The sequence below is a fragment of the Psittacula echo genome, assembly GCF_963264785.1.
Source record: "Psittacula echo genome assembly, chromosome: 5".
Classification (NCBI taxonomy): domain Eukaryota; kingdom Metazoa; phylum Chordata; class Aves; order Psittaciformes; family Psittacidae; genus Psittacula; species Psittacula echo.
Window position 1 is genome coordinate 2889672 of NC_137739.1, and position 23418 is coordinate 2913089.

At 58.8% G+C, this 23418-nt stretch overlaps 2 protein-coding genes across 4 annotated transcripts in view; both read left to right on the top strand.

Moving 5' to 3' along the window:
* TOM1L2 (target of myb1 like 2 membrane trafficking protein) overlaps positions 1–7267 on the top strand; it is a 56600-nt gene extending 49333 nt beyond the window's left edge. For 2 of the 3 annotated variants that reach the window (XM_080620032.1, XM_080620033.1), the window contains 2 exons: positions 1458–1494; positions 1978–7267. In XM_080620032.1, the coding sequence (XP_080476158.1) occupies positions 1458–1494; positions 1978–2126 (186 nt within the window). In that variant the 3' untranslated portion in view covers positions 2127–7267. The remainder of the gene's footprint in view (positions 1–1457; positions 1495–1977) is intronic. The other variant, XM_080620034.1, reaches the window with a different exon arrangement.
* A 3983-nt stretch (positions 7268–11250) lies between these two features.
* On the top strand, positions 11251–20840 carry SREBF1 (sterol regulatory element binding transcription factor 1). The gene is made up of 19 exons (XM_080618829.1): positions 11251–11437; positions 13821–14192; positions 14310–14470; positions 14546–14686; positions 14765–14983; positions 15071–15185; positions 15267–15460; positions 15719–15926; positions 16422–16606; positions 17126–17387; positions 17474–17640; positions 17723–17891; positions 17965–18073; positions 18149–18258; positions 18353–18485; positions 18620–18782; positions 19603–19788; positions 19869–19980; positions 20532–20840. Exons 1-19 carry the CDS (start codon positions 11332–11334, stop codon positions 20753–20755), a joined length of 3336 nt encoding a protein of 1111 aa, XP_080474955.1. The 5' UTR covers positions 11251–11331; the 3' UTR covers positions 20756–20840.
* Positions 20841–23418: the final 2578 nt, after the last annotated feature.

The following is a 23418-nucleotide window of genomic DNA, read 5'->3' on the forward strand; positions in this document are numbered from 1 at the left end:
ACTCCCTACTCTTTAAGGTCTCCCCCAGCCCCTTGCTGTTGCCTGCTCAGCTCCTCACTGAGAGTTGAGGCTCCACTCCCTGGCTCTGGCAGCAGAGCTGCAGGCGCGCTCCAGCACGTCAGACCAAAGGAGCTGCCTGTACTGAGAGGAAGAAAGAGCCTCCTGCTCTCCAAAGCCTCCTGAAGTGCTTCAGCAGACTCTGGGTTTCAGTGTTTGAGCTTGGCACTGGTTGAATGTCCCTGGTGTTCAGCTGCAGGTAGTTTGTTCAGGCCTGGGTCCAGGAAGCCATTTTCAAATTGAATTACAAACTGGCCTCATTTTGTTAAAGAAACACAGGCAATGTAGCATGTCCCCTCTGCTTAAATAGTACACTCTTATCTTTGCCATTTAAATGAATTTAGCAAGAGAAGAGATCTCATGGAGAGATCTCGAGGTAGCATCCCCCAGGTACTCTTGCTTAAAAAGAGCAAAGCAAAGTTTGGGCTGGGGTTTTGGGTTTCACTCTGGGTTCCCCCCTCTCCTCTTTTTGTTCATGGTTCATTTCAGCTGAGGAAGTTACACATTAGGTTGTCTAATTATTACTGATTTCCTTACCCTTTTGGGGGTACACTGGCACAAGCAGTACCTTTGCATGTGAAGCAGTGGCTGCTGCGTGTTCCTCTGGAAACCTCTGCAACAGAAAGCCAGTAGATTCTAGGTGGCTGTGATGCTGAAGGCATTGAAAACCTTTGTGAAACCAGGGTATGGAGAAAGACTTTTTGAAAGCAGGTTTTCAAGGAGTATTTTCATCCATCTTTAACATCCTGATGGATTGACAGGGATGTCACATCCTCAGACTCTTAATTTCCTTATTGAAGCACTGTTGAAATGCACCCAGCTGGTAGAAATGCACTGACCCCCCAGCATCCCAGCCTTCATAGCTCATGGACAGCATCCTTCATGCAGCCCACCCTAGGCTTGTCTTTGCACAGCATGGGCACCAGGAAAGCTGGTGGATCTTGTAGGAAAGCTAAAATGAGCTCCCACAGGAGCAGCATTGGCCTCAAACCATTCTGTGACATGTGTCCTTTATCAGCTAAAAGTGCATTTGATTTGAAGAGACAATGCAAACCACAGTCCTGACTCTGTGACAGAGATGTCATCTTGTACAGGGTTTGTGTGACTCACACAGCTCACTTCTTGACCAGACCTTACTGTCTGAAGTGGAAACAGCACTGGTCCAACAAGGAAGGTTAGCTATCCACCAGCAATCCTCAGTAGCATCTCTAGTGCTCATCCTCTTGCTCTCCAGCACAGGGAAATGTCACCATTGGCCTCCCAGTGTGGGAGACGTGTGATTTCCCCAGGTTATCATGTGGAAACAAGTAGTGGAAGCTGTCCAGTTGCATTGAATGTGTGTAGAGGATAACAGTGAAGTGCAGCCTGTGTGCTCACACACCTTTTTGTTCCCGTTGCAGAAAGGAAACGAGCCAGAAGAAGGAGTGACCAGTGAAGGTAAGCAGAGATGCCCGTGGCTGTGGGTTATGTGCACAGCCTGAGGTATCTGCTTTGATCCCTGCTGAGATGCTGACTTCTCCCAGCCTGATGTTCCCCAGCAAATGCTTCTGCACTCGGAAGGGCAGGAGGAAAGCATTGCAGAGCAAATGAAATGGTGTGAGGAGCCCTCCTGGCTGTAAGTGCTTTCCTGCCATCTCCCTTGGCTGTGCACTGCGTGTGTGCCAGCAGGAACGCGTCCCCAAGCTGCTCAGCCCTTTGGAATGATGTTTCCCTGCTTCTGTCGCAGCCGATGGCATAGCGTGGGATTGATTCCCTCTGCTGCCTGAGCTGGGGTGTCTCAGAGGACACCGAACCCTTTCCTGAGGAAGTCAGGCTGCACACGAATGTGTGCCTACCGATGCCAGGCATTGGGGTTTGAGTCCCTGCTGACCTGCATCTGGCTCTTACCTTTTCTCCCTTCTCTCTCGTTTTGCCTTGCAGAGTTTGACAAATTCCTAGAAGAGCGAGCCAAAGCGGCGGAGATGGTTCCCAACCTGCCCTCCCCTCCCCAGGAAACCCCCACCCCTCCAACAAATCCTTCCAGCAGGAAAAAGCAGGAGCGCTCCGAGGATGCCCTCTTTGCACTGTGAAGATCGCTCTTTGCCACCCTCCCACCCCTGTGCTCTGCAGGCGAATGGCTCTGTGCGGCCACTCTGTCCTCCCACAATAACAACGACTTCCTTCCTCCTGATTTCATAGATTGCTTCTCTTTCCCTCCCCTCCTTCTCCTCTCCCTCCCCAAACAACCCACCCCCACGAGCTGACTCTTTCTATTTAAGTCCAAGACTATTCCTGCCAGACCACGATTCTCCAGCACTTGCTTAATCCCCTCCTTCCTATCCCAGCTGCACAAAACCAGCTCTTGATGCTGAAAACCCCTTTAGAATGCATGAGTACGTCACACTGCGTTGAAACAAAAGCCCAGAGGGGAGAGAGCAGCCTTGCCCTTCAATTTATGTAGGGATCATCCTCTTCTGTAGGCAGGTCCTGCCAAGTTGACTGCTCTGTCGATCAGCATGTAATTGACTGAGCTGGAATGTTCAGGAGGAGCGTGTCTTTATTTTTAGCTGAAATGGTAATGGATTGGCTTTCGTGTCAGATTCGACAGCAAGGAACAACTGTTCCCCCTTTCAACATGTGCTTCACAAGTGAAAATCCTTTACTCTCCCACTCACACATCCCTTGGTACCATATGGTGGTCGCTTTCCCCCACTTTGTATGGTGCTTCGTATTCTCAATCTCACAGGGTGTATTTCCCCCCACACACACACCTTGTGTTTTATCTGGGCTTACTCTAATTTAAAAGCAGTCTGTTGGCCACGTCCAGGAGCTCTGGCAGTGGGTGAGGATGAGAAACCCAGCTAAAGGGATGCTGGAAGGTTGGTGCATGAAGCAGTTTGCTCTTTGGGAGAGCATTCTCACAGGAGGGCTTTTTCCTACTGTGTTTGCCTTTTAGAATAGCCAGGTGGGGTTTTTCCTTACCTTAGATTCCTCCTTCAGTGACTGTAGAACTGTCTCAGCCGCTGTAAACAACATCCCTGCAGATGGAGAGGACTTGTTCATGGACTGGGTGTGAACTGAGAGAAGTTCCTGGATTCCCTGCCATGCCTGCTAGGATAGACATGCTGGATCTTGGTGGTAGGTATGAGACAAAGAGGCAAACCTCATAGAAGCTTGTAGGAAAACGCTGAGGGAGATGGTTACCATGGAGGGGTTGGCTGTGCCTGCCTGTGCTGGAGGTGAAACTCCTCATCTCCTTCTAGGTTTGGACCTGAGAAAGTGTTGGATGATTGTGGCCATATTGCTTGTATTGGAATGTCTTTTGATACTTCTGCTCCTTTATTAACTCCCAGCTCCTGTGGGGCTGCAGTCTCCTTCCTCCTTGTGCAAACAAGCGTATTCCCTTGCTTTGCCAGAGGCATGGCTGAGAGTGCAGCTCTTCCCAGCGCTGCCAGAAGGGATTCCAGCATGTGTGCCTGCCTCGCTGGGCTGACAGGCAGAGCTGGGGCAGACAGCTCCAGCCATCGCTGCGTCCCCCAGCATGTTCCTTGGTAGGAAGCCAGTGGTGCAGGATGGCAGGATCAAAGGGAGAGCTGAACACGGCATGGCAGGGAGAGCTTCCTGTCCTGACAGAGAGGCACTTTATCAGATGAACACTTGTGCAGGCAGCAGTGCTCCAGCCCCCTCTTCCTCAGGGCACTCACTGTGGGCAGCCAGCCACTGTGTCCGGGCTCAGCATGTCTGAGCTTCCCAGGATGCTGATGTGTGCTGAGCTCTCTCGGAAGTTGTTCGACACCAAGAAGCTGTGCTATAAACAGCTGAGGTGAACGTGATAGAAGCTTTTATCACCGCATAGTTATTTCAGCTCATATTCTCCAGGGTACAGCACGCTTTGGTGGGCTGTGACACATAAAACCTCTTACCCAAGGGCCTGGCTGCAGCAGTGATGGTCTTTGAGAGGTCACATTAACCTTTGGTGGGAAGTGGTTGGTGCAGGATTCCCAGGTTGCCCCAGGTCAGATGTCTGCTGTCCCTGCTTGTCTCTCCTCTCTCCTGCCCTGCCTGCATCCTCTTCCAGGATCCCTCTGTATGTAGCCACCCCCAGCACTAACTTGGCACCTCCCCACTGCTCCATAGCTCCCTGTGCAGAACATAGCATGGCTTGCAAGTGGATGGGGGGAAATCAGTGTGAGGATGGAGATTGCTTGGAGATCAAGCTGCCTCTTCTCCCCACTTGCTGGCCCTCTCCCTTCCATGTTTCTCTCTGTTTCATCTTCTTTACGGCTAATGGAAAGCACCAGGACTGTCTGCCTGGGTTGCACCTACGCGCTGCTGTGTAACTGCCCTCGCTGTGTAACTGCCCTCGCTGTGTAACTGCCCTCGCTGTGTAACACAAGCCGAGCCCAATGCTCAGACACTGGCTGCCAGCTCCTGCCTTGCTGTGACACGTCAGATGTGGCCACAAGCTTCTGTTGCGATGCTGATCTGATTTCAGGCTGTGTCTGGTGATTGCCTGAGCTCTGTTACCAGCGCAGGATGAATTGGTGCCGTTCCTGTCGATGCAAAAAGCTCTGTGGGCGTTTTAAGTGCGTATTTTCTCTTCTAAATCCTTGAAACACATTGACCCTGTAAATGGCCACATCAGGTGATTCTGAGCATGTTAATCCAGCTTCCCTGCCAAGCCGGAGGAGATAATCGCATTGCTCAAGCTTGGGGACATTGTCAGATGATGCTGAGTGCCAAGGATGTCACCGGCGCTGTCACCAAGCCCCCTGCAGACCCCCACTGTTGCAGATTTGCTGGCCCTGCTGCCCCCACCCCTAAGCAGAAAGGGATGGGGAGGTGTGTGCTGTTAATGCTGCTGCTTGCTGTCACACTGAACCTGAGCTGCGACTTCAGGTGCTTGTTTTAGAGAGATGCTGGTCCCTTTCGAAGCTGTCAGGGGCTGCTCCCTCCCACTGGGGTGGAAAAGAGGTGAACTAAGAAGAGGGGCCGAGGGGACATGGGGAGCCTGTGTTGGTCCCCACTGACGCCCTGCGTTATCCATAGGGAAACAGAGCCCTGTTTGCAGGGGGTGGTGGGGACAAGCAGTGGCTTTGCTGGAAGTGGGGCAGTCCTCAGGAGGTGCCTTCCTTGAGAGGTGTGTGCTCAGCCTGGGGCAATGGCTGAGGGTCCTTTGGGTGATACCCTTATGGGTCTGCCGAAAGCACAGCCCTGCCCTGGGGTATATTTGGAGCCTGGATCCACCAGACCCGGCTCACAGGGGCTGAGCACATCAGGGCTGGAAAGGGTGCAGCAGAATAGATTGGCTGAGCCCAAACCTTCTTTAATAGAGCTTCCCTAATGTCCTGTATCAGGATCTCCCATCTTCCCCATCCTCTTGTGGTCTGTGGAAAACCTGAGCAGTGGAAACTGCATGAGGAAAAGGGAAGGGGGTTTTCACTTCAGAGACCAAGCTCTTCATTCATTCTTCCTTTTGCTTTCGCTCCAAGCGCTTCCTCTGTGCAAGTGGGCAGAGGACTTGCGTGGCTCCAGTGCTTATGAGAAGAGGGATGGAGCCACAGCCTGATCCACTTCCCATAAGCGAGAACATCCCAGTGCTTTCTAGGCACATTAGGAATCACAGCTTGACACTCAATGACACTAAATTATTATCGGGGTCCTTTGTAAGTTCTAATGCTCCCCTCTTCCAGCTCCATGTATTTATTTTTGTCAATATATTTTCTTTTTCTGGTGTGTTTTTTAACCTCTCCTGTTAACCCTTCATGTGCTGAGATGTAAGAAATCAATGGTTTCTATTTAAATACATCCTTTGGGGCCGGTTTTTAATTGTTATGTGTAGATTTCAGCTGCATCCTTGGCAGGTATAATAGATAACCATGTGCTGTACAGATGCTCAGGGTGTTTAGCATGTAGGTAAGGCTCATGGGAGAACTGCTCATAACAACGTAGCAGGGTGTCTCTTAAAGGGAACAGCATTAATGCAGAGACTGGTCCTTAACTGGGACCCTCTGGTAGCCTCCAACATACCTTTCCCCTTTGGATGATCACAACCTCCATGTCTGAAGTGGGCTGATCGAGTCAGCTCTGCCATCTCCACACCTGCAAGCTGCAGAAGGATTTTAATGGGGGGTTCCATTCGTTTGCCTTCTCTTTCATGGGATACAAATGGTTGTTCCCCCTTTTAAATGGAGGACTCGGCAGGGCTGGCTGCAGTGGCAAGATGTTTCCCTCCAGTGGTGGAAGAACAGATCCAGGCCGTGGTGTCAGACCCAAGGCAGGGGTGATGGGCCCCATAAGCAAGCTGTGATGGAAGTGGGCCTCGGCCAACAGAGCCTGTTCCTGCTCCTCTGTATTCACTGCTCTCCTGCTTTCCCCCGTGAGGACAGGACATGCAGACCGGGAGGGCAAACAGGAGCGCTCCCAACAGTCTTGTTCATGCGGTGAGTTGTCAGCTTGTGGGATTGCAGTGGAATGGGAACTGCTTGTGCTATCTGCATCCAGCTCAGTCCCTGTTTACCTCCTCAGCGCTAACCACAAGCCTTGAGGAGCCCACCCTGGAAAAACCCAGCTCAGGACAGTTATTTCTATGGAAATAATGAAGCAGGCAAACAGTGAGTGGAGTTAGAGCTGCCTTGGAGGGCACCCAGCCCAGCAGCACAGCAGAGGAGGTAGGAACCCTGCTTCCCAAGCACCCAGAGGTGATGCTGGTACCCATCTACTCATCCCACCACATCCCTCCATGCCCCAGGCACTGGTAGCAGGTTGCTGCTCCATCAGTGGTGCTGGTTCTCTTTAGCCCATGGCAAACCCTACAGCAAACTGCCCACCCTGCTCTTGTGTTTTTATGAGTACGAGCTCCTCATTCTGTACATGGTATCATGAGCTGTCGTTAACCTTTCAGATGTAACCTGTGTCATAGCTTCTCTGTATATTACAGCTGTAGGCTTTCCAGATAAAAGTGGATAATATTTATTTACTGAAGATACTGGGTATTTTTTTGTTTGGGAATGGGGTAGGGGAGGGGACAATAACTGTTTCAGGAGATTGTAAAGGGAAACAAAAGACAAACCCAACACTAAAACGTTGCTGTATTCACGTAGCAAGTGTTGCCGTTAAGGACGATACAACTGTATTAATCTACCGTTGTTTAACTTGCTCCAGAAATCATCTCTACTTTGGTTCCTGCATGTGAGCTACTCCAATAAATACACTACTGGTGTGACTGGGAGGATGGTGTCCATCTGTCTCTCACGTGGTGGTGTCTCACTCTGCTTCACTGCCCAGCCTGGACCACACAAGGGATGAGCAAGGTGGGAGATGCACATGGTCTGTAGCTGCTGTTGGGTGCCCATCGGATGTCAAAACACAACATGGGCTTTGGGGAATCCATGGTTGCCTCCAAATGACACAGCCCTGGGTCTTCGGTGGGATCCTGGCCTGGATCAGCACCAGTGCAGCAGCAGGACCACGGCAGTGATTGTGCCCCTGCACTGGGCACTGGTGAGGCTGCACCTTGAATCCTGTGTGTTCAGCTCTGGGCCCCTCACTACCAGAGAGACATTGAGGGGCTGGAGTGGGGCCAGAGAAGGGCAAAGGAGCTGGTGCAGGGCCTGGAGCACAGTGTGATGGGGAGCACCTGAGGGACCTGGGGGGTTCAGTCTGGAGAAGACAAGGCTCAGGGGGGACCTGATCGCTGTCACTTGCCCATCTCACAGGGTTTGATAGTCCCAGGAGGGTAACTTCAGTTCACTGCCCTTGGTGACCTAGAAAGCGATGGGTAAGGAGCTGTTGTGCACTGCAATGCAGGTGATGTTCCCAGCCCATGCAACATGCAACTGCATGACTCATCCACCAGGAATCTGTTCCAACATCTTCACTTATGGCTGTCATTTTGATGGGCACAGGAGGAGGAAGAGCAGCCATCGAGGAACCCTGAACAAGTGATACAGCATCACTTCAGCCAGAACCGAACTGATTCGGTCTCTGTCTTGCACGTGGGGATCAAAACATCACGGCCTCTGGTTTAAAGCTGCTGTGGGGACGGGGTGTGTGTGGAATAGCTTGAAAGATGGGTTTCTCCTCCTTGTAGCTGCAGATTAGCATGTGTTCCATCCGGCTCTGCCCCAGCTTGTTTGCCACCGCGCTGATCATGTGCCTGGCTCCCTGTTGGGTGTATTCGGGTAGGTTCATGGCTCTGTTGAGAAGGGAGCAGAATCACCCACAAAGCATTGGGTCATCAGCTGCCAGTGCTGTGCAGGGAGGGCAGGGTCTGCCCCGCAGCTACACATCCCTCTAACCCCAAACTCCAACAGGAGCCGAAGTGGGTGCAAAGGGAAGAGTAAGAGCAGGACAAGAATGTGGGGACGTTTTGCATGTGTGGCCCCACAGATGTCATCAGACCCCCCGAACTGAGCATGGAGCACGTACGTGTGCCTCACACAGGGTGTGCATTGCTGCTTTTCAGTGTCAGGGACCTAGGTTTGGATCCCGGTGCCAATGGGAAGTGACCACAGGTGAATTCACCTCTGGGTAAATGAACCCCAAGCGATGGCTGTGCAGCATCCGGAGCCTGGCTCTGTGTTTACCCAAGCCACAGCTCAGGAAGGGGCAGTCGGCAGAGCAGTGTTACAGGTAGTGAAGGAGCGAAGAGGCTTTGAATCTGTTTACAACCCGGATTAATGATTAACGCCAGGCTCTGCAGTAGCAAAACAACGCCTGAAGCATGAGGGATGTGAGGGCTGCGAATGGGGCTGGACACAACGCTTTAGGGGAGCAGGATGCGGGATGCCCCATGCAGGTGCCTGAGGATGCAGCTGAAGCACAGCACATCCCGGAGCCTGTCACTGCCACCAGGGCAGCGATGATGCTCCATGCTGCTGATGCGCCCTACGCAGCTCCCCGAGCCCATCGCCCGGATCCCATCCATCTCATGGCCGTTGTTTTCCCGTCTCATCCCTGCGGTTTCCTCCCAGGAAAAGCTTCTCAGCGACTCCGGAGCAACCACGTGGCCCCGCTGCCATCCCCGCAGGACCCACATGATGTAATCCCGGGCGCTGAGCCGTGATGCAGAATCACTCCACTCCGGGCCGCCGCGCTTATTGGCTGCGAGGGCCTGGTCCTACAGGCGGGGTTTTCCCTACCCCGCAACCACGGGGAGCCCCACCCCGCCTGCATCCATCGCCCTCCAAACACGCCCGCCCCATCCCGACGGCTTCATTCCTCCCCGCGGAGCCAGGATGCTGCTGTGGTCCCATGGAGCTGGGGGGAAACCGAAGCGAAGAGCGCTCTAGGGGGGCTTTGGGGTACAGGGATGGGGCACTGCAACGTGTGGAGATAGGGCTGTGTTTGTGCGTGTGATTCCTTACTCCAGTCTGTGTCTCCATAGGGAAAGCTGCGTCCTGAGTGTTGTGTGGGTTGTTAAAGCTGTGTGACCGCCATGTTCATGCTGCTCTAAAGCCTTGTGGGGACACATCACATCCATCTCCCCTTCCCCATCCTCCTGCAGGGTGCTGAGCAAGGGAAACCTCCACACCGTGAGCCTGGCTTCTCCCTGGTGACCTGAATAGGAATGTCGGGGACAGCACAGAGCCCCCCTGCTCACCCCATGGCAGACTGTGGGTCTCAAGGGCTTTTCTATGGGTGAGAGATGTCCGCACCACTGCCAATGCTCTGGGTGTGGGTAACGCTGCCCCTGCCATCAGCATGGAGCTGAGCCAGGGCTCCTGGGCTTGTCCCCAGCTCGGGCACAAGTGAATGACCCAGCCTGAGGAGGCTTGAGCAGGGTGAGGGTGCAGAGGGGCCCGGCTGGGCTGTGAACCCACAGCTCTGCCACCACCATGGGCACAGATGGGGTGCTCGGTGTGGTCCCCAGTGAGCCCATTGCACTGGGGTGTCCCCATATTGCACAGGGGTGCCCACTGTGCTGACACATGGAAGGCAATGATGGAAAGCAATAGAATCATAGAATAGTTTGGGTTGGAAAGGGCTTTATGATCATCCAGTTCCAGCTCCCGTGGTTATGGTGCGGCCAGGTTTAATGAAGCCACAGGTAACCTCAGATCCATGGCACATGAGGAAAGGGCAAACTTCCAGGGGGACAATGGTCCAGGGCACAGCATGGGCTTACCCGGAGACCCCCACACTGAGCCTCAGCACCTGTGGGCAGCCACGGGGCTGATCCTAATGGCCCCAATGGTTTTCCTGCTTCCCACAGGGCTCACAGGGCAGCATCACCCCTTCAGCATCCCCTGACCAAGGTGATGGGAGGTTCTCCCACCCAGGGCCATGCTGCTGTAGGGCAGCGGTGGTGAGGCATGCTCTGGAAGCCATACCGGGAGGGCAAGGCACATATCCACAGCAGCTTCAAGAGGTGATGGAGTGGTCCAGGCTCACCCCAGCCTGTGGCCTCCATGAGGTGCAGGGGGCTCCTGCAGCCACTGCCACCACCTTCTCCTCCCCGCTCCCATACGTGCCCCGAGCCAGGGCTAAGCTCTGTTTAATGCCCAGCCCTGGTATTTAGAGCCCAGCCCAGGTGTTTGGTGTCTGTCCCCAGGGCTTGGTGCCTTTCCCAGGGGACTGTTGCCCTGGTTATGGAATCAGGGATTGGTTTGGGTTGGAAGGGACTTAAAGCTCATCCAGCTCCAAGCAGGGACCCCTTCCACTAGAGCAGCTTGCTCCAAGCCCCTGTGTCCAACCTGGCCTTGAACACTGCCAGGGATGGGGCAGCCACAGCTTCTCTGGGCACCCTGTGCCAGCGCCTCAGCACCCTCACAGGGAAGAACTTCTGCCTAAGAGCTCATCTCAGTCTCCCCTCTGGCAGGTTAAAGCCATTCCCCTTGGCCTGTCCCTACAGGCCCTTGTCCCAAGCCCCTCTCCAGGTTTCCTGCAGCCCCTTTAGGCACTGGAGCTGCTCTCAGGTCTCTCCTTAAGGATCCTTCTCCCCTCCAGGCTGAACCAGCCCAGCTCTCTCAGCCTGGCTCCTCGCAGCATCCCCGTGCCTTCCTCCACACCCGCTCCATCACGTCCCGGTGCTACCGGGGGTCCCGGTGCAGCGGAGCGGGGCGGGCGGGCGGCCGCGGGGCGGGCCGCGGCTGCGGATCCGCCTCCACCCGCTCCCTCCCTCCCCGCGCCCGTCCCTCCCCCGCCGGTATCAGGTCTGGGCACGGTTCGCAACTTGGCGGCTCGTCCCCTTCCTCCCTCCTGCCTCTCCCGGGCCATGGCCATGGCGGGCGGGCGGCCCCGCCGCTCCTAGAGCCGCTACCGGGAGCCGCCGCCTCCGCTGCCGCCGCCGGGATGAGCGCGCTCGCCTTCGACGACGCGGCCCTGGAGGGGCTGACGCCGTCCCTCGGCCTCTCCGGGGCCAGCGACATCGACACGGCCCTGCTCAGCGACATCGACGGTGAGTCCCGTGAGCGGGGCAGTACCGCGGGCACGGCTGGGACCGGGCTCGGTGCGGTGCCGGGGGCCGCTCTAACAGCGGAGGTCGGAGAACGGTCGGGATCGGGCTCTTTGGGGGGACGGGGCTCGGTGCACGGTCATAGACCCAGTTACCGGGACATGACCTCGGGAGCGGTGTCAACGCATAAAAGGGGCTCGGTGCATGGGCGGTGCGGTACCGGGGCTGGAGGTAGCGGGCTCGGTGCACTGGGACACGAGCGGGCTGGGTACCGGGCCCGGTGTATGGGGAGGGAACGCGGAGCTGCTGGAGCGTGGAATCAGTGCAGGGGATAATGGGGGAGAAGCGGGATCCCAATGGGAATCGGAGGGATTCAGGACACCGGGACCCCCAAAGCTGAAGGTACCGGTATCGGGACAGCCCCGACGGGGCCCCCCCCACCTCTGTACGGTCTCAGCATCGTGTCGCGTGTAACCCCGCCCCTCCATGACGTCACCGGCGGGGTTACTCGCGGTCATTCCCTCCAGGATTCCCTGAGCCATCCAACCGGGATGGGGTGAAGGGAAGAGAAGGCGGGGAGGGGAAGGGAAGGGGGGGAGGAAGCTCTATACCAGGTTCAATGGAGCATCCCAGCGACTGGGATCCATTAGAACCCTTCTCCTGTCCGGATGGGAGCAATGGGATGGGGATGCTGGTGGGGAGCAGGTCCCCATCATCGTGGCAATGAGGTCTAATGGGTGCTGGGTGCAATATTAACGTGATTTTAGCCCAAAATTGGGGTGTTTTGGCCTATGGCCAGCCCTGCGCTTGCCTCGATGCATGCTCCACCGGCTCTGCCGGTCCGTGCCAAATGGCACGGACCGGCAGAGCCGGTGGAGCATGCATCGAGGTGGGCATGGTGCTGTCCAAGCTCTCCACCTCCTGCCCCATTATGGGGTCTCTCCTCCAGGATCCAGGATGGAGGTGGAAGCTCATCCCAGTGCCAATGCTTTTGGCATGGGTAGGGAAGGGTGGGAATTGCACCACGCTTCACCCACATGGCTTGACCCCTGTCTGAGCCATGGGTGGCCATGGGTCATCCCGATGTGATATTCCAGGACCCACAACCGATTGCTCTGCCCCATGGGCCCCTATGAGCAGGGTGGTAGTACTGGGTGCCCATGGCATGGGTGCCACAGCATATGTAATAGGTGCTGGGTGTTTAAAAGGGGGATACAGGATGGAGCACCCCCTCTCTGCACTCCAAATCTTTGTCTCTGGACCATGGGGCAGCTTGAACGGGAAGGAAACACACCAGTGCCATGGATGGATGTCTTTTAGGGGGGAAATGGGGCTGTGCAAACACCCTGCTCCTTGCGGGGTGAGGACGGGAGCCCCACTGGAACACATCAGTGCAGAAAGGGGTACCCAGGGCTGGATGTATTTAGGGGGGGGAATGGGGCTGTGGAAAGACCCTGGTCCTTATGGGGTGTCTCCTTGCCGGGTATCCCCCCCTGCGTGCTGAGCACCAAGCACAGAGCATCCCCTCGCAGCGGCGGGATGCAGGATGAAGGAGTTAATGGAGCCTGACCCCGAGTAACCTCGGCGGGTGCCCGCGGGTGCCCCGCTGCCCGGGCTCACCTCGGCGCGGCCCCGGGGCTGTCTGGGGGGGGGGGGGGGGACGGGCGGCGATTGGCGGAGTCGCATCACCCCATGGCCGGCCCCGCTGCCGGCCTGGCGCGGGCAGCGCAGGGAGGAGGCACGGGCAAGGCTCCGACACCTCCCGGTGCCCCATTGCGGGGCTGGGGCCTCCTGCGGGGTACCAGTACCTTAGAGGTGCCCCCCCCCTCGTCATCCTCATCCTCCTCCCCGTTGGGGTCACTGCTGTGGATGGTCTTGGGGTGATGATGCTCTGTGGCGGGGTGCACCATAGGGTACCATAGGGGATGCTTCGGTGGGAGTATCCCGGGACACGCCGAGGTGTGGATGTTGGGGGTGTGGATGGGGACATCCCATTGAGCACCCTGCACCCCCCGAGGCTGTTTAACCCCACGCTTCCCCTGCCAGAGGTGCCATGGGCAGGCACAGGGGTCTGGTGCATCCCGGGTGTCCCAGCACCCCTTCCCCTCAGTATGGGGGTGGCACAAACCCATCTCTGCTCCCCTCCACCTCGGAAGCAGGCTGAGATCCACCCTGGCACCCCCACCTCTGCTTGCTGGTGGCCATTGGGTGCTCTGTGCCTCAGTTCCCCCACTGGGGAGGCTGCACAGAGCAGGGCACAGCAGATCCCCGGGGTCTCAGGGAATTCTGCCTCCGGATAACGGGAACCCATCCCCATTGTGCTGGGCTGGGGGGCCCTTTGGGATGCGGGTGCATTGATGGCATTGGGGGGGGGGCTGTTTTGCAGACATGCTCCAGCTGATCAATGAGCCCGACTCCGACTTCCCGGGGCTCTTTGACTCCTCTTTCGGTGTCCCCGATGGCGCCGTGTCCCCGGGGCTGCCGCCCACCCCGGGCACCCTCAGCACCTTCCTGCCTCCCACCAAGGCTCCCCCCGCCACCGGCAGCGTCTACCCGGGCCCCCCCGGGATGGTTCCGTTCACCCCACAGCCCCCGGCCCCGCTCCTCCCGGCCCCGGGTGTGAAGGAGGAGCCGGCGGCCGTGCCCAGCAGCCAGCCCCAGCCTGGAGTGATGCTGACCCCCAGCTTCATCCCCACATCCAGCAGCCAGTTCAGCCCCCAGCCCGTGGTGGGCTACCAGAGCCAGCATGGCTTCTCCGGTGAGGATATAATGAGGGGTGCAGGGAGGGAACTGGAGGGGGTTTGCTATGGGGGACTCTTGCCAGAGGGTTGGGATGATGTGAGTCCGGTAACGCTGTGCTCTGCTCTGTGCCCAGCCGTGCAGCCCGGGGCTGTGGGGCAGACCCTGTCCAGCCCCCCCTTGCCCACCCCACAGCCTGGCCAGCCCCTGGCAGTGCAGAACGTGGCACCCCAGCAGCTCCTGCCCCCCGCTGCCCCCACAGCCCAGACCGTCTCACCCCACATCCAGCCAGTGCCGGTAAGCACAGGGATAGGGATGGGGGGGTCCCGTTGGCCTCCCCCTGGCCCCACTGATCTCCCCATTGCCCCCCAGGTCCTGCTGCAGCCCCATTTCATCAAGGCTGACTCCTTGCTGCTGACGGCTGTCAAGACGGATCCTGGCAGTGCCAAGACCTCCAGCATCACCTCCTTGGCCACCAGCGCCAGCGGCTCTGCTGCCCCGCTGCAGGTGCCGGTAGGTCCCACCTTTGGGGATCTCTGGGATGAGGGGATGCTCCGAGACCCGCGTTGATGTTATCCCACATCCCCATAGGCGCTGGTGAGCGGAGGGGCCATCCTGGCCACGGTGCCGCTGGTGGTGGACACGGAGAAGCTGCCCATCAACCGGCTGGCACCGAGCGGGAAGCCGGCGCCGGTGCCGAGCAGGGGGGAGAAGCGGACGGCGCACAACGCCATCGAGAAGCGGTACCGCTCCTCCATCAACGACAAGATCGTGGAGCTCAAGGACCTGGTGGTGGGCACCGAGGCCAAGGTGGGAGCTCAGGGATGGGTGGGATAAGGGGTGGGGAAGGGGGTTCTTGACCCGGTGTTGTTCCGAGCCATCCCTTCCCATCACCAGCTCAATAAGTCAGCGATCCTGAGGAAGGCCATTGAGTACATCCGCTTCCTGCAGCAGAACAACCAGAAGCTGAAGCAGGAGAACCTGGCCCTGAAGATGGCCATGCAGAAGAACAGTGAGCTGATGGGAAGGTCCTGGGGGGGGGGGCTCAGCCGTATCCCCCCCATCACCTCTCATCTCGCTCTGCTCCCCGCAGAGTCCCTGAAGGAGCTGGTGTCCTCCTGCAGTGGGGGGGCCAAGGCAGAGGCCCCCATGGAGGTGGTGAAGGCGGAGGTGATGGAGATGCTGACGCCGCCGCCGTCAGACGCGGGCTCTCCCAACCACAGCAGCAGCAGCAACAGCAGCAGCAGTGACTCGGAGCCCGAGAGTCCCCTCTGCCACCATGGCAAGGTACAGGGGGGGATCCCTGCATCCAATGTGGATCCCACCAGGGATGCCAAGAACAAAGTGACCCAGATGGGGGAAAGGAGCCGAGAGCCTGGGTCTTGCTCTATGAGGCTGCTTCTCGCCCCGTTGTGGGCTGGAGGAAGGGTGCTTTCTGGGGTGCTTCTTGCTGCACCCAAGCCCCATGCCCGTCGCTCACACTCTGTACCCCCAAATATGCCCTGCACCCCATGCCCTGAGCTCACAGCAGCTCTGCCCATGCAGGTGAAGCAGGAGCAGCCCCCCCCCTCGCCCAGCAGCCAGGGCATGCTGGACCGGTCCCGCATGGCCCTCTGCACCTTCGTGTTCCTCTGCCTCTCCTTCAACCCCCTGGCCTCCCTCCTGCGGGGCTCTGGTGGGGCCCCGGCCCCTGTGAGGAGCGCGGGTACTGCTGGATCCAGCAGGAGCATCATGGCTGAGTCGGGTGCTGGGGGTGAGTGCTGCAATGGGAGCTCATGGGGTGCAGGACATGGGGATGGAGGCTGTTGGGATGGCAGGGTGGGCACGGGGTAAAGAGCATTGGGGTGGACACTGTTGAGGTGGAGATCATTGGGGAGCCGGATGTTGGGGTGGAAGCTACTTGGGTTGAAGTGGTTGGAATGGAGGCTGTTCAGGTTGGGATGGGATGAAGGCCACTGACATAGAGACCAGTGGAGTGGAGACCATCAGAATGGAGGTGGCCATGGGATGAAGGCCATCAGCAGGGGGGTCATGGGCTGGGTATGAGATGGGAGATGATTGGGGTGGAGGATGCTGAGGTGGCCACGGGGCAGAAGCCATTGGGTGGAGACTGTTGGGTTGGACACCATCGGCATGGAGCCCCTTGGGCTGACTATGAGACGAAGACCACCGGGATGGTGACCCAGTGGTGGGCACGGGGTGGAGGTCACCGGGATGGAGACCTGGCCCTGACTGTGTCCGCACACAGAGGAGCCGTGGGGCTGGTCGCAGTGGCTGTGGCCCACGCTGGCCTTCTGGGCGCTGAACGCGGCGCTGGTGCTGGGGGCCGTGGTGCGGCTCTTTGTGTGCGGGGAGCCGGTCACCCGGCCCCACTCCGAGCCCTCCATCCTCTTCTGGCGCCACCGCCGGCAGGCAGACCTCGACCTCGACCGGGTAAGCCCCGCCCCTCGGGGCCACGTCACCCGCCACGCCCACCACTACCACGCCCCTCTGCATGAGCCCCGCCCCTTCTGCCATTAGCCCCGCCCACCTACTTGAAGCTCAGCCAATCGGGTCCCACCATGACACCACGAACAGCCCCGCCCAGCCGCCCCCACTGGCTCTGACTCCGCCCACTTTTCACCCCTTGCCCTCCCCATACCATTACATGAAGCTCCGCCCCCTGACCTAGTCCCACCCACCCGTTCTTAGCTCAGCCAATCCGGTCCCACCCTGACACAAGTAGCCCCGCCCACCTGCCCATACCCCTCCTCTTCCACCTGCTGTGACTCCGCCCACTTTCCACACCCGTCTATAGCGCCACGTGAAGCCCCTCCTGTGAAGCGATTAGCCCCTCCCACCCGCTCTCAGCTCAGCCTATCCGGCCCCACCCTGACCCAGTAGCCCCGCCCCTTTTCCCACGCTGCCCTATCGCGCCGCATGACCCCATTCACCCCTCTCCGCGCGGCGCAGGGGGACTTCGCGCAGGGCGCTCAGCACCTGCGCACGGCGCTGGCGGCGCTGGGCCGGCCGCTGCCCGCCTCGCACGGGGACCTGGCCTGCAGCCTGCTCTGGACCCTGCTGCGCCACCTCCTGCAGCGCCTCTGGGTGGGCCGCTGGCTGGCCGCCCGCGCCGGGGGGCTGCGCCCGGACCCCCCGCCACCCGCACACGTCCGGCAGAGCGCCCGCGACGCCGCCATGGCGTACCACCGCCTGCACCAGCTGCACCTCGCCGGTATGGGCCTGCATTGAGAGGGACGGGGGACGCTCGCATCCCACCCTGCGCCCCGCTGACACCCCCCCCCCCCCCGGTTCCCGCAGGGAAGCAGGCGGGGGGGCACCTCCTGGCCATCAACCTGGCTCTGAGCGCTGTCAACCTGGCTGAGTGCGCCGGGGATGCTGTATCCGTGGCTGCCCTGGCTGAGATCTACGTGGCGGCCGCACTGAGGGTCAAGGCCAGCCTGCACCGCTGCTTCCACTTCTTGGCGGTGAGAGCAGGGCAGATCCCACCGCCATGGGATGGGGATCCTGTGTGTCCCACAGGACCCTGACCCCCTGCTCTCCCCACAGCGCCCCTTCCTCTGCAGCGCCCGGCGCGTGGCTCTGTCCCACGGTGGGGCCGTGCCCCCTGCCATGCAGTGGCTCTGCCACCCCTTGGGCCACCGCTTCTTCGTGGACGGGGACTGGGCTGTGAAGGGTGTCCCGAGGGAGACCATTTACAGCTCTGCCGGCAACCCAGGTAACCCCAGCATCCCCCGAGCATCCCCGTTTTGGGGTCGGGTACCCATGCTCATCGCCCCTTTGTGCCGCAGTGGATCCGCTGGCGCAGGTGACCCAGCTCTTCCGTGAGCACCTCCTGGAGAAGGCTCTGTGCTGCGTGGCCATGCCCGAGCCCGGCCGCCCCGCTGCCCAGGGAGAGGGGTGAGTGCTGGGATGGGCATCCCGCTCCCTGCACCCACCATGGGGCCAGCCCCACTGATGGCTGCTCTCCCACAGGCGCTTCTCCGATGCCCTCGAGTACCTCCAGCTCCTCAATGGTTGCTCCAACGTCAGCGGCGCATCCAGCCCCACTCCCTCCATCAGCTCCGGCTTGGCCGCTGTCACAGGTAAAGGCTGGTGTGTCCCCCTCATGGGGGCAATACATGAAGGGGGCCACCAGAGAGGTGGACACCCCTCTCCTGTGTCCTTCCCGCCCCGCAGGCACCGACCCCGTCTCCAAGTGGTGGGCATCCCTCATCGGCACCGTCATTCACTGGCTGCGGGGAGATGAGGAGGGGGCCGAGCGCCTGTACCCGCTGGTGGAGACCATGCCCCGGGCGCTGCAGAGCTCAGAGTGAGTGCGAGGGACACCGGGTGTCAGCTCATCACACCCCTCCCATCCCCTATGGGCTGCCAATGCACCCTGCAGTGGGGCTCAGCCATGCCCAGTGCAGGGCCCATGGTCACCGTGTGTCCCCCCCCGTGCAGTAAACCCCTGCCCCGCGCTGCCCTTCACTCCTTCCGCGCCGTCCGTGCCATGCTGAGCAAGCAGGATGGGAGCCAGGCCAGCCTGAGCCACTGCGAGAAGGCCAGCGGCTGCCTGCGGGAGAGCCTGGACCTGGGCAGCCCCCCCAAGGCCACCATTGACAAGGTGAGCTGGGGCTGGGGGGGGGGAGAAGGTGGCACCCACCCTGGGGAGCCCCCGGCCCTTGCGGGAGGTGCCCCTGGCCCTCGCAGGGGTGCATTGTAGTTGCATTGCATGTGTCAGACTGGGAGTGCAATGCCCCTGCCATGCAGCCCGGCGGCGGCCCCGCGCAGCAGCGCCTGCCCGCAGGGACCTCAGCGTCCATCCACGCATCCATCCATCCTCCATCCCTTCCTTCCTTCATCCATCATCCACCCCTTCCATCCATCCCTTCCTCCATCCCTCCATCCATCCCTTTCTTCATCCCTTCCTCCATCCCTTTCTCCATTCCTTCCTCCCTTCTTCCATCCCTCCATCCTTCCATCCATCATCCATCCATCCATCCATCCATCATCCATCCCTTCCATTCATCCCTTCCTCCATCCCTCCATCCTTCCATCCATCATCCATCCATCTCTTCCTCCATCCATCCTTTCCTTCATCCCTTCCTCCATCCCTTCCTCCGTCCCTCTATCCTTCCATCCCTTCCTCCATCCCTCTATCCTTCCATCCCTTTATCCATCCCTCTATCCTTCCATCCATCCCTTTTTCCATCCCTTCCTCCATCCCTTCCTCCATCTCTCCATCCATCCATCCATCCATCCATCCATCCATCCATCCATCCATCCATCCATCTCTTCCTTCATCATTTCCTCCATCCTTTCCTCATTCTTTTCCTCCCTCCCTCCCTCCCTCCCTCTGTATTTCCCTCCATCCCTCCCTCCATCCTTAATCTCTTCCTCCCTCCCTGCACCCCCTGCTCACCCCTCTCCCCTCTCCTCCCCAGGCAGTCCAGCTCCTGCTCTGCGACCTGCTCCTGGTGACCCGCACCAACCTGTGGCAGCAGCAGATGAGCGCCAGCCAGCAGCGCAGCTGCCTCTACCAGGCGTCCGCCCTCGAGCTCCGCGGCTTCCAGCAGGACCTCAGCAGCCTGCGGCGCCTGGCACAGACCCTGCGCCCCGCCATGCGCCGGGTGAGGCCCTCACCGCTGCTCCTGGGCTGTCCCTGCAGCCCCGGTGCCCGGCTGCGCTCACCGTCCCCATCCCCATCCAGGTATTCCTGCATGAAGCCACCGCCCGCCTCATGGCCCGGGCCAGCCCCACGCGCACCCATCAGCTGCTGGACCGCAGCCTGCGGAGGAGAGGGGGGCAAGGCAGCAAAGCAGGTGGGCAGTGTGCTTACAGGGTGGGACATTGGGGGTGTTTGGATGGAGAAGAGAATGGAGACCTCAGAGCAGCTTCCAGTGTCTGAAGGGGGCTACAAGGATGCTGGAGAGGGGCTCTGCATCGGGGACTGGAGCGATGGGACAAGGGGTGATGGCTTCAAACTGAAACAGGGGGGATTTAGATTGGATATAAGGAAGCTCTTCCCTGTGAGGGTGCTGAGGCGCTGGCCCAGGGTGCCCAGAGAAGCTGTGGCTGCCCCATCCCTGGCAGTGTTCAAGGCCAGGTTGGAGCAAGCTGCTCTAGCGGAAGGGGTCCCTGCTTGGAGCTGGATGAGCTTTAAGGTCTCTTCCAACCCAACCCATTCCATGATTCCAGGTGGGACACGGGCTGGGACCTCACCCACATCACCGCAGTACCTGGGTGACGGGCGCGGGGTCTTCCTGCCCATAGGGGTGGGTGAACGGCCCCATCACTGCACCAGAGCACCCAAGGGAAGGGTCAATGACTTCCATGGTCACCCTTGGGCCTGACCCCGTTCTCCCCCTCACAGCTGGAGAGCCGGAGAGCCACCCGTCCCCGCGGGAGCACGCCGAGGCCCTGCTCCTTGCCTGCTGCTACCTCCCACCCAGCTTCCTCTCGGGCCCGGGACAACGGGTGGGAATGCTGGCCGAGGCCGCCCGCACGCTGGAGAAGCTGGGGGACAAGCGCACCCTGCACGACTGCCAGCAGATGATCATCAAGCTGGGCAGCGGCACCACCGTCACATCGGGATAGATGGGGATGGGGGGCACAGCATCCCTGCTATGCGCTGCGGGGCCGGGATGCGGGCAGGCGCCTGCCTCGGTTTCCCTCTTCTATGGGATGGGGTTTTAAGGTGAAGGCGTGGGTGAAGAGGGGCAGGGGACACCGGGGATAGGGGTGGAGGGTCCTGGTGTGGGGTACACACACATGGGGGTTCCCCGGGTGCGCTTGTGTCCCGTCCCCCCCCCCCCCCCGCCATGGCTCTGTCCTTGTCCCCAGCCCAACGTGGGTGATGGGACGTGGGGACCTCTAGTGACACTGTCGCAGTATTGCATGGCACTGGGATGCTTGGGCAGCCTGGCCCCAGCGCCACCCAGTACCCCCCCATGCCCCTGACGCACGAGGTGCCCATCCTCATCTCCTGCTACCCCTTACCCGGCCTCACTGCTGCAGGGGGGTTTGGGGGCACCTCACTTTGCCCCCATGATGGGGGGGGGAAGCAGGTTAAACCCCATGGTGGCCCCCTCCTCATTTCCCTCCATCCATACCCGTGGTAGCTAAAAGGGGACCCCCCAGCCTGTTCCCAACCCCAGCACTGACCAGTCCCCCCAGTTAGGAGCTGCCTTTAGGAGAAGGGATGTCAGGATGCAACAGGGTTCCTGGGGGGGGGGTGGGGGGGGGGCTGTGGGTACCCCCATCCGTTTGCTTCACCCCCTCTTGTACATAGCCCCCCATTGCCCCCCGCCTTGCCTTTTTAAATGGTATTTTCATAGTCAGACAGTTTTGTACAGACAAATTAAAGCTGATTATTTATACTGGTGTGTGCTGGACTGGGGAGAGGGGGACACTGAAGTTGGGGGGCACACAGGGCCTGGTTGGGGCATGGGACCGATGGTTGTGGGTCCACCCTTGCCCCCTGCACTGCATGGGATGGAGGGGACAGGGGTGGGAGGGATGGGGCCAGCGGGTACCAACAGCTCCCAAACCCCCCCTTCCTCTACTTAGGATGCTGCAGCATCACCTCCATCCTTACAGCACGGGTGGCACACGGGGACCAGGGGCTGGTACAGAATGGGGGGGGGGACACCCCATAAGATAAAGAGAGGGCACGAGCAGGGCGCCACGTACTTCCAAAACAATCGTTGTATCTTTATTGACGCTCTGAATGCAATGACCTGGTTTTTACTCTTAAGGAAAATAAACATCTTTTAGAAACAGCTTGTTACACACAATCTTCAGTGTGAAGCAATATACTAATAAGAACACTAGTCTTAACATTTACAGTCTTCATATATATTATATATATGTATATGTATACATATATATACACTATATAATGAGGCAATATATAATACACACGGTTTACCATTTTACAGTCATATGTACAAGATGTCACTAAAAATAGCCAGATTTCAGGCAGCGCTGCCAGGGACACCGGGAGCTTCCTTGGGTTTTCTGCTTCAAATTCGTTTATTTTTGTTCCTCTTGTTTTTTCCCATCTTTTTCCCTCTTTTTTTGTGTCTTTCGCTCCCATGTCCGAGGCAAAGCTGCTGAAACAACAGACATTGTGTGGCCAGCAAACCTGGAGGGTGAGGGCTGGGGGAGACGGAGGGCATGTGGCAGCAAGGGGGGCACTGGCTCTGAGGGGTCGGGATGAAGGGATGGATGGATGGATGGATGGATGGATGGATGGATGGATGGATGGATGGGGCTAGCACTGTGCTCCCCATTGCAGGATGCTCAGCAGGTGGGGGGGGGGCTCCTGGCTCTGGTTTTAGGACGGGATTTGGGGTTGATGCACCCTGGGTTGAGTATTTGCTACTAGGGTGGTGCAGAAGGGGGGGACATGGGCAGGGGGTGATCCCAGTGCTGGGGAGCCCCCAGCTCCATTATGAAGGGAAGTGAAAGCCAAGGGAACTGAGCAAATCCGGAGCCAGGGTTTGCTGAGCCAAGGCTATGCAGAGGGAGGAAGCAAAAGCCTCCTCCTCCTCCCATAAGGACCCTGCTGCCAGCTGGAAGCTGTTTGTACCTTGCATCAGGCTAAAACCCTGGGGTTTGCACCCAAAGCCGTGGGTTTTGCACCCAGAATCATGGGGTTCAGCATCCAGAGCCTGGGGTTCTGCACAAGCAAAGGGAGCCAAGCCCAGCACCATGAGGAGATGCTGTCCATACCAAAGGTGAGCGAGAAGGATGGTTCTGGGGGTCCCATAGAGCAGGACCAGTATCCCCATCCCATCAGTGCCAGTGCCCCGTGGAGCGGGAGGGTGATGGGTGCAATGGGCTGGGGTTCAGAGGGAGGCAGCGGGGCTGGGTGACCCAATGGGTGCCCCCCAGCCCAAGCCATGCGCCCATCACCTCAACACAGGGTCTGGTACCCAGGGATGGTTTGGGACAGACAGGAGATGGAGGAAGGGAACGGACAAAGCAGAGTGGTGTTTCAAACAGCAGGCCGTTGGTTTGTCTCTATTTTTTTTTATCCTTTTTTATCGGTTTTTGTCCTTTTTTTTTTTGTCTTTTTTTTTTGTCTATTTTTGACTCTTTTTCTCCGCACGTATATACAGACAGACACCGTGAGGTTTGCTGAAGGCAACATCTCAGATCAGATCAGTGTGAATTATGGGGTGCCGGGACCCACAGCGGAGCCCGGCGGCCCCACAGTAAGACAACATCGCCGGGACCCCCCCTTTGTACCCCCC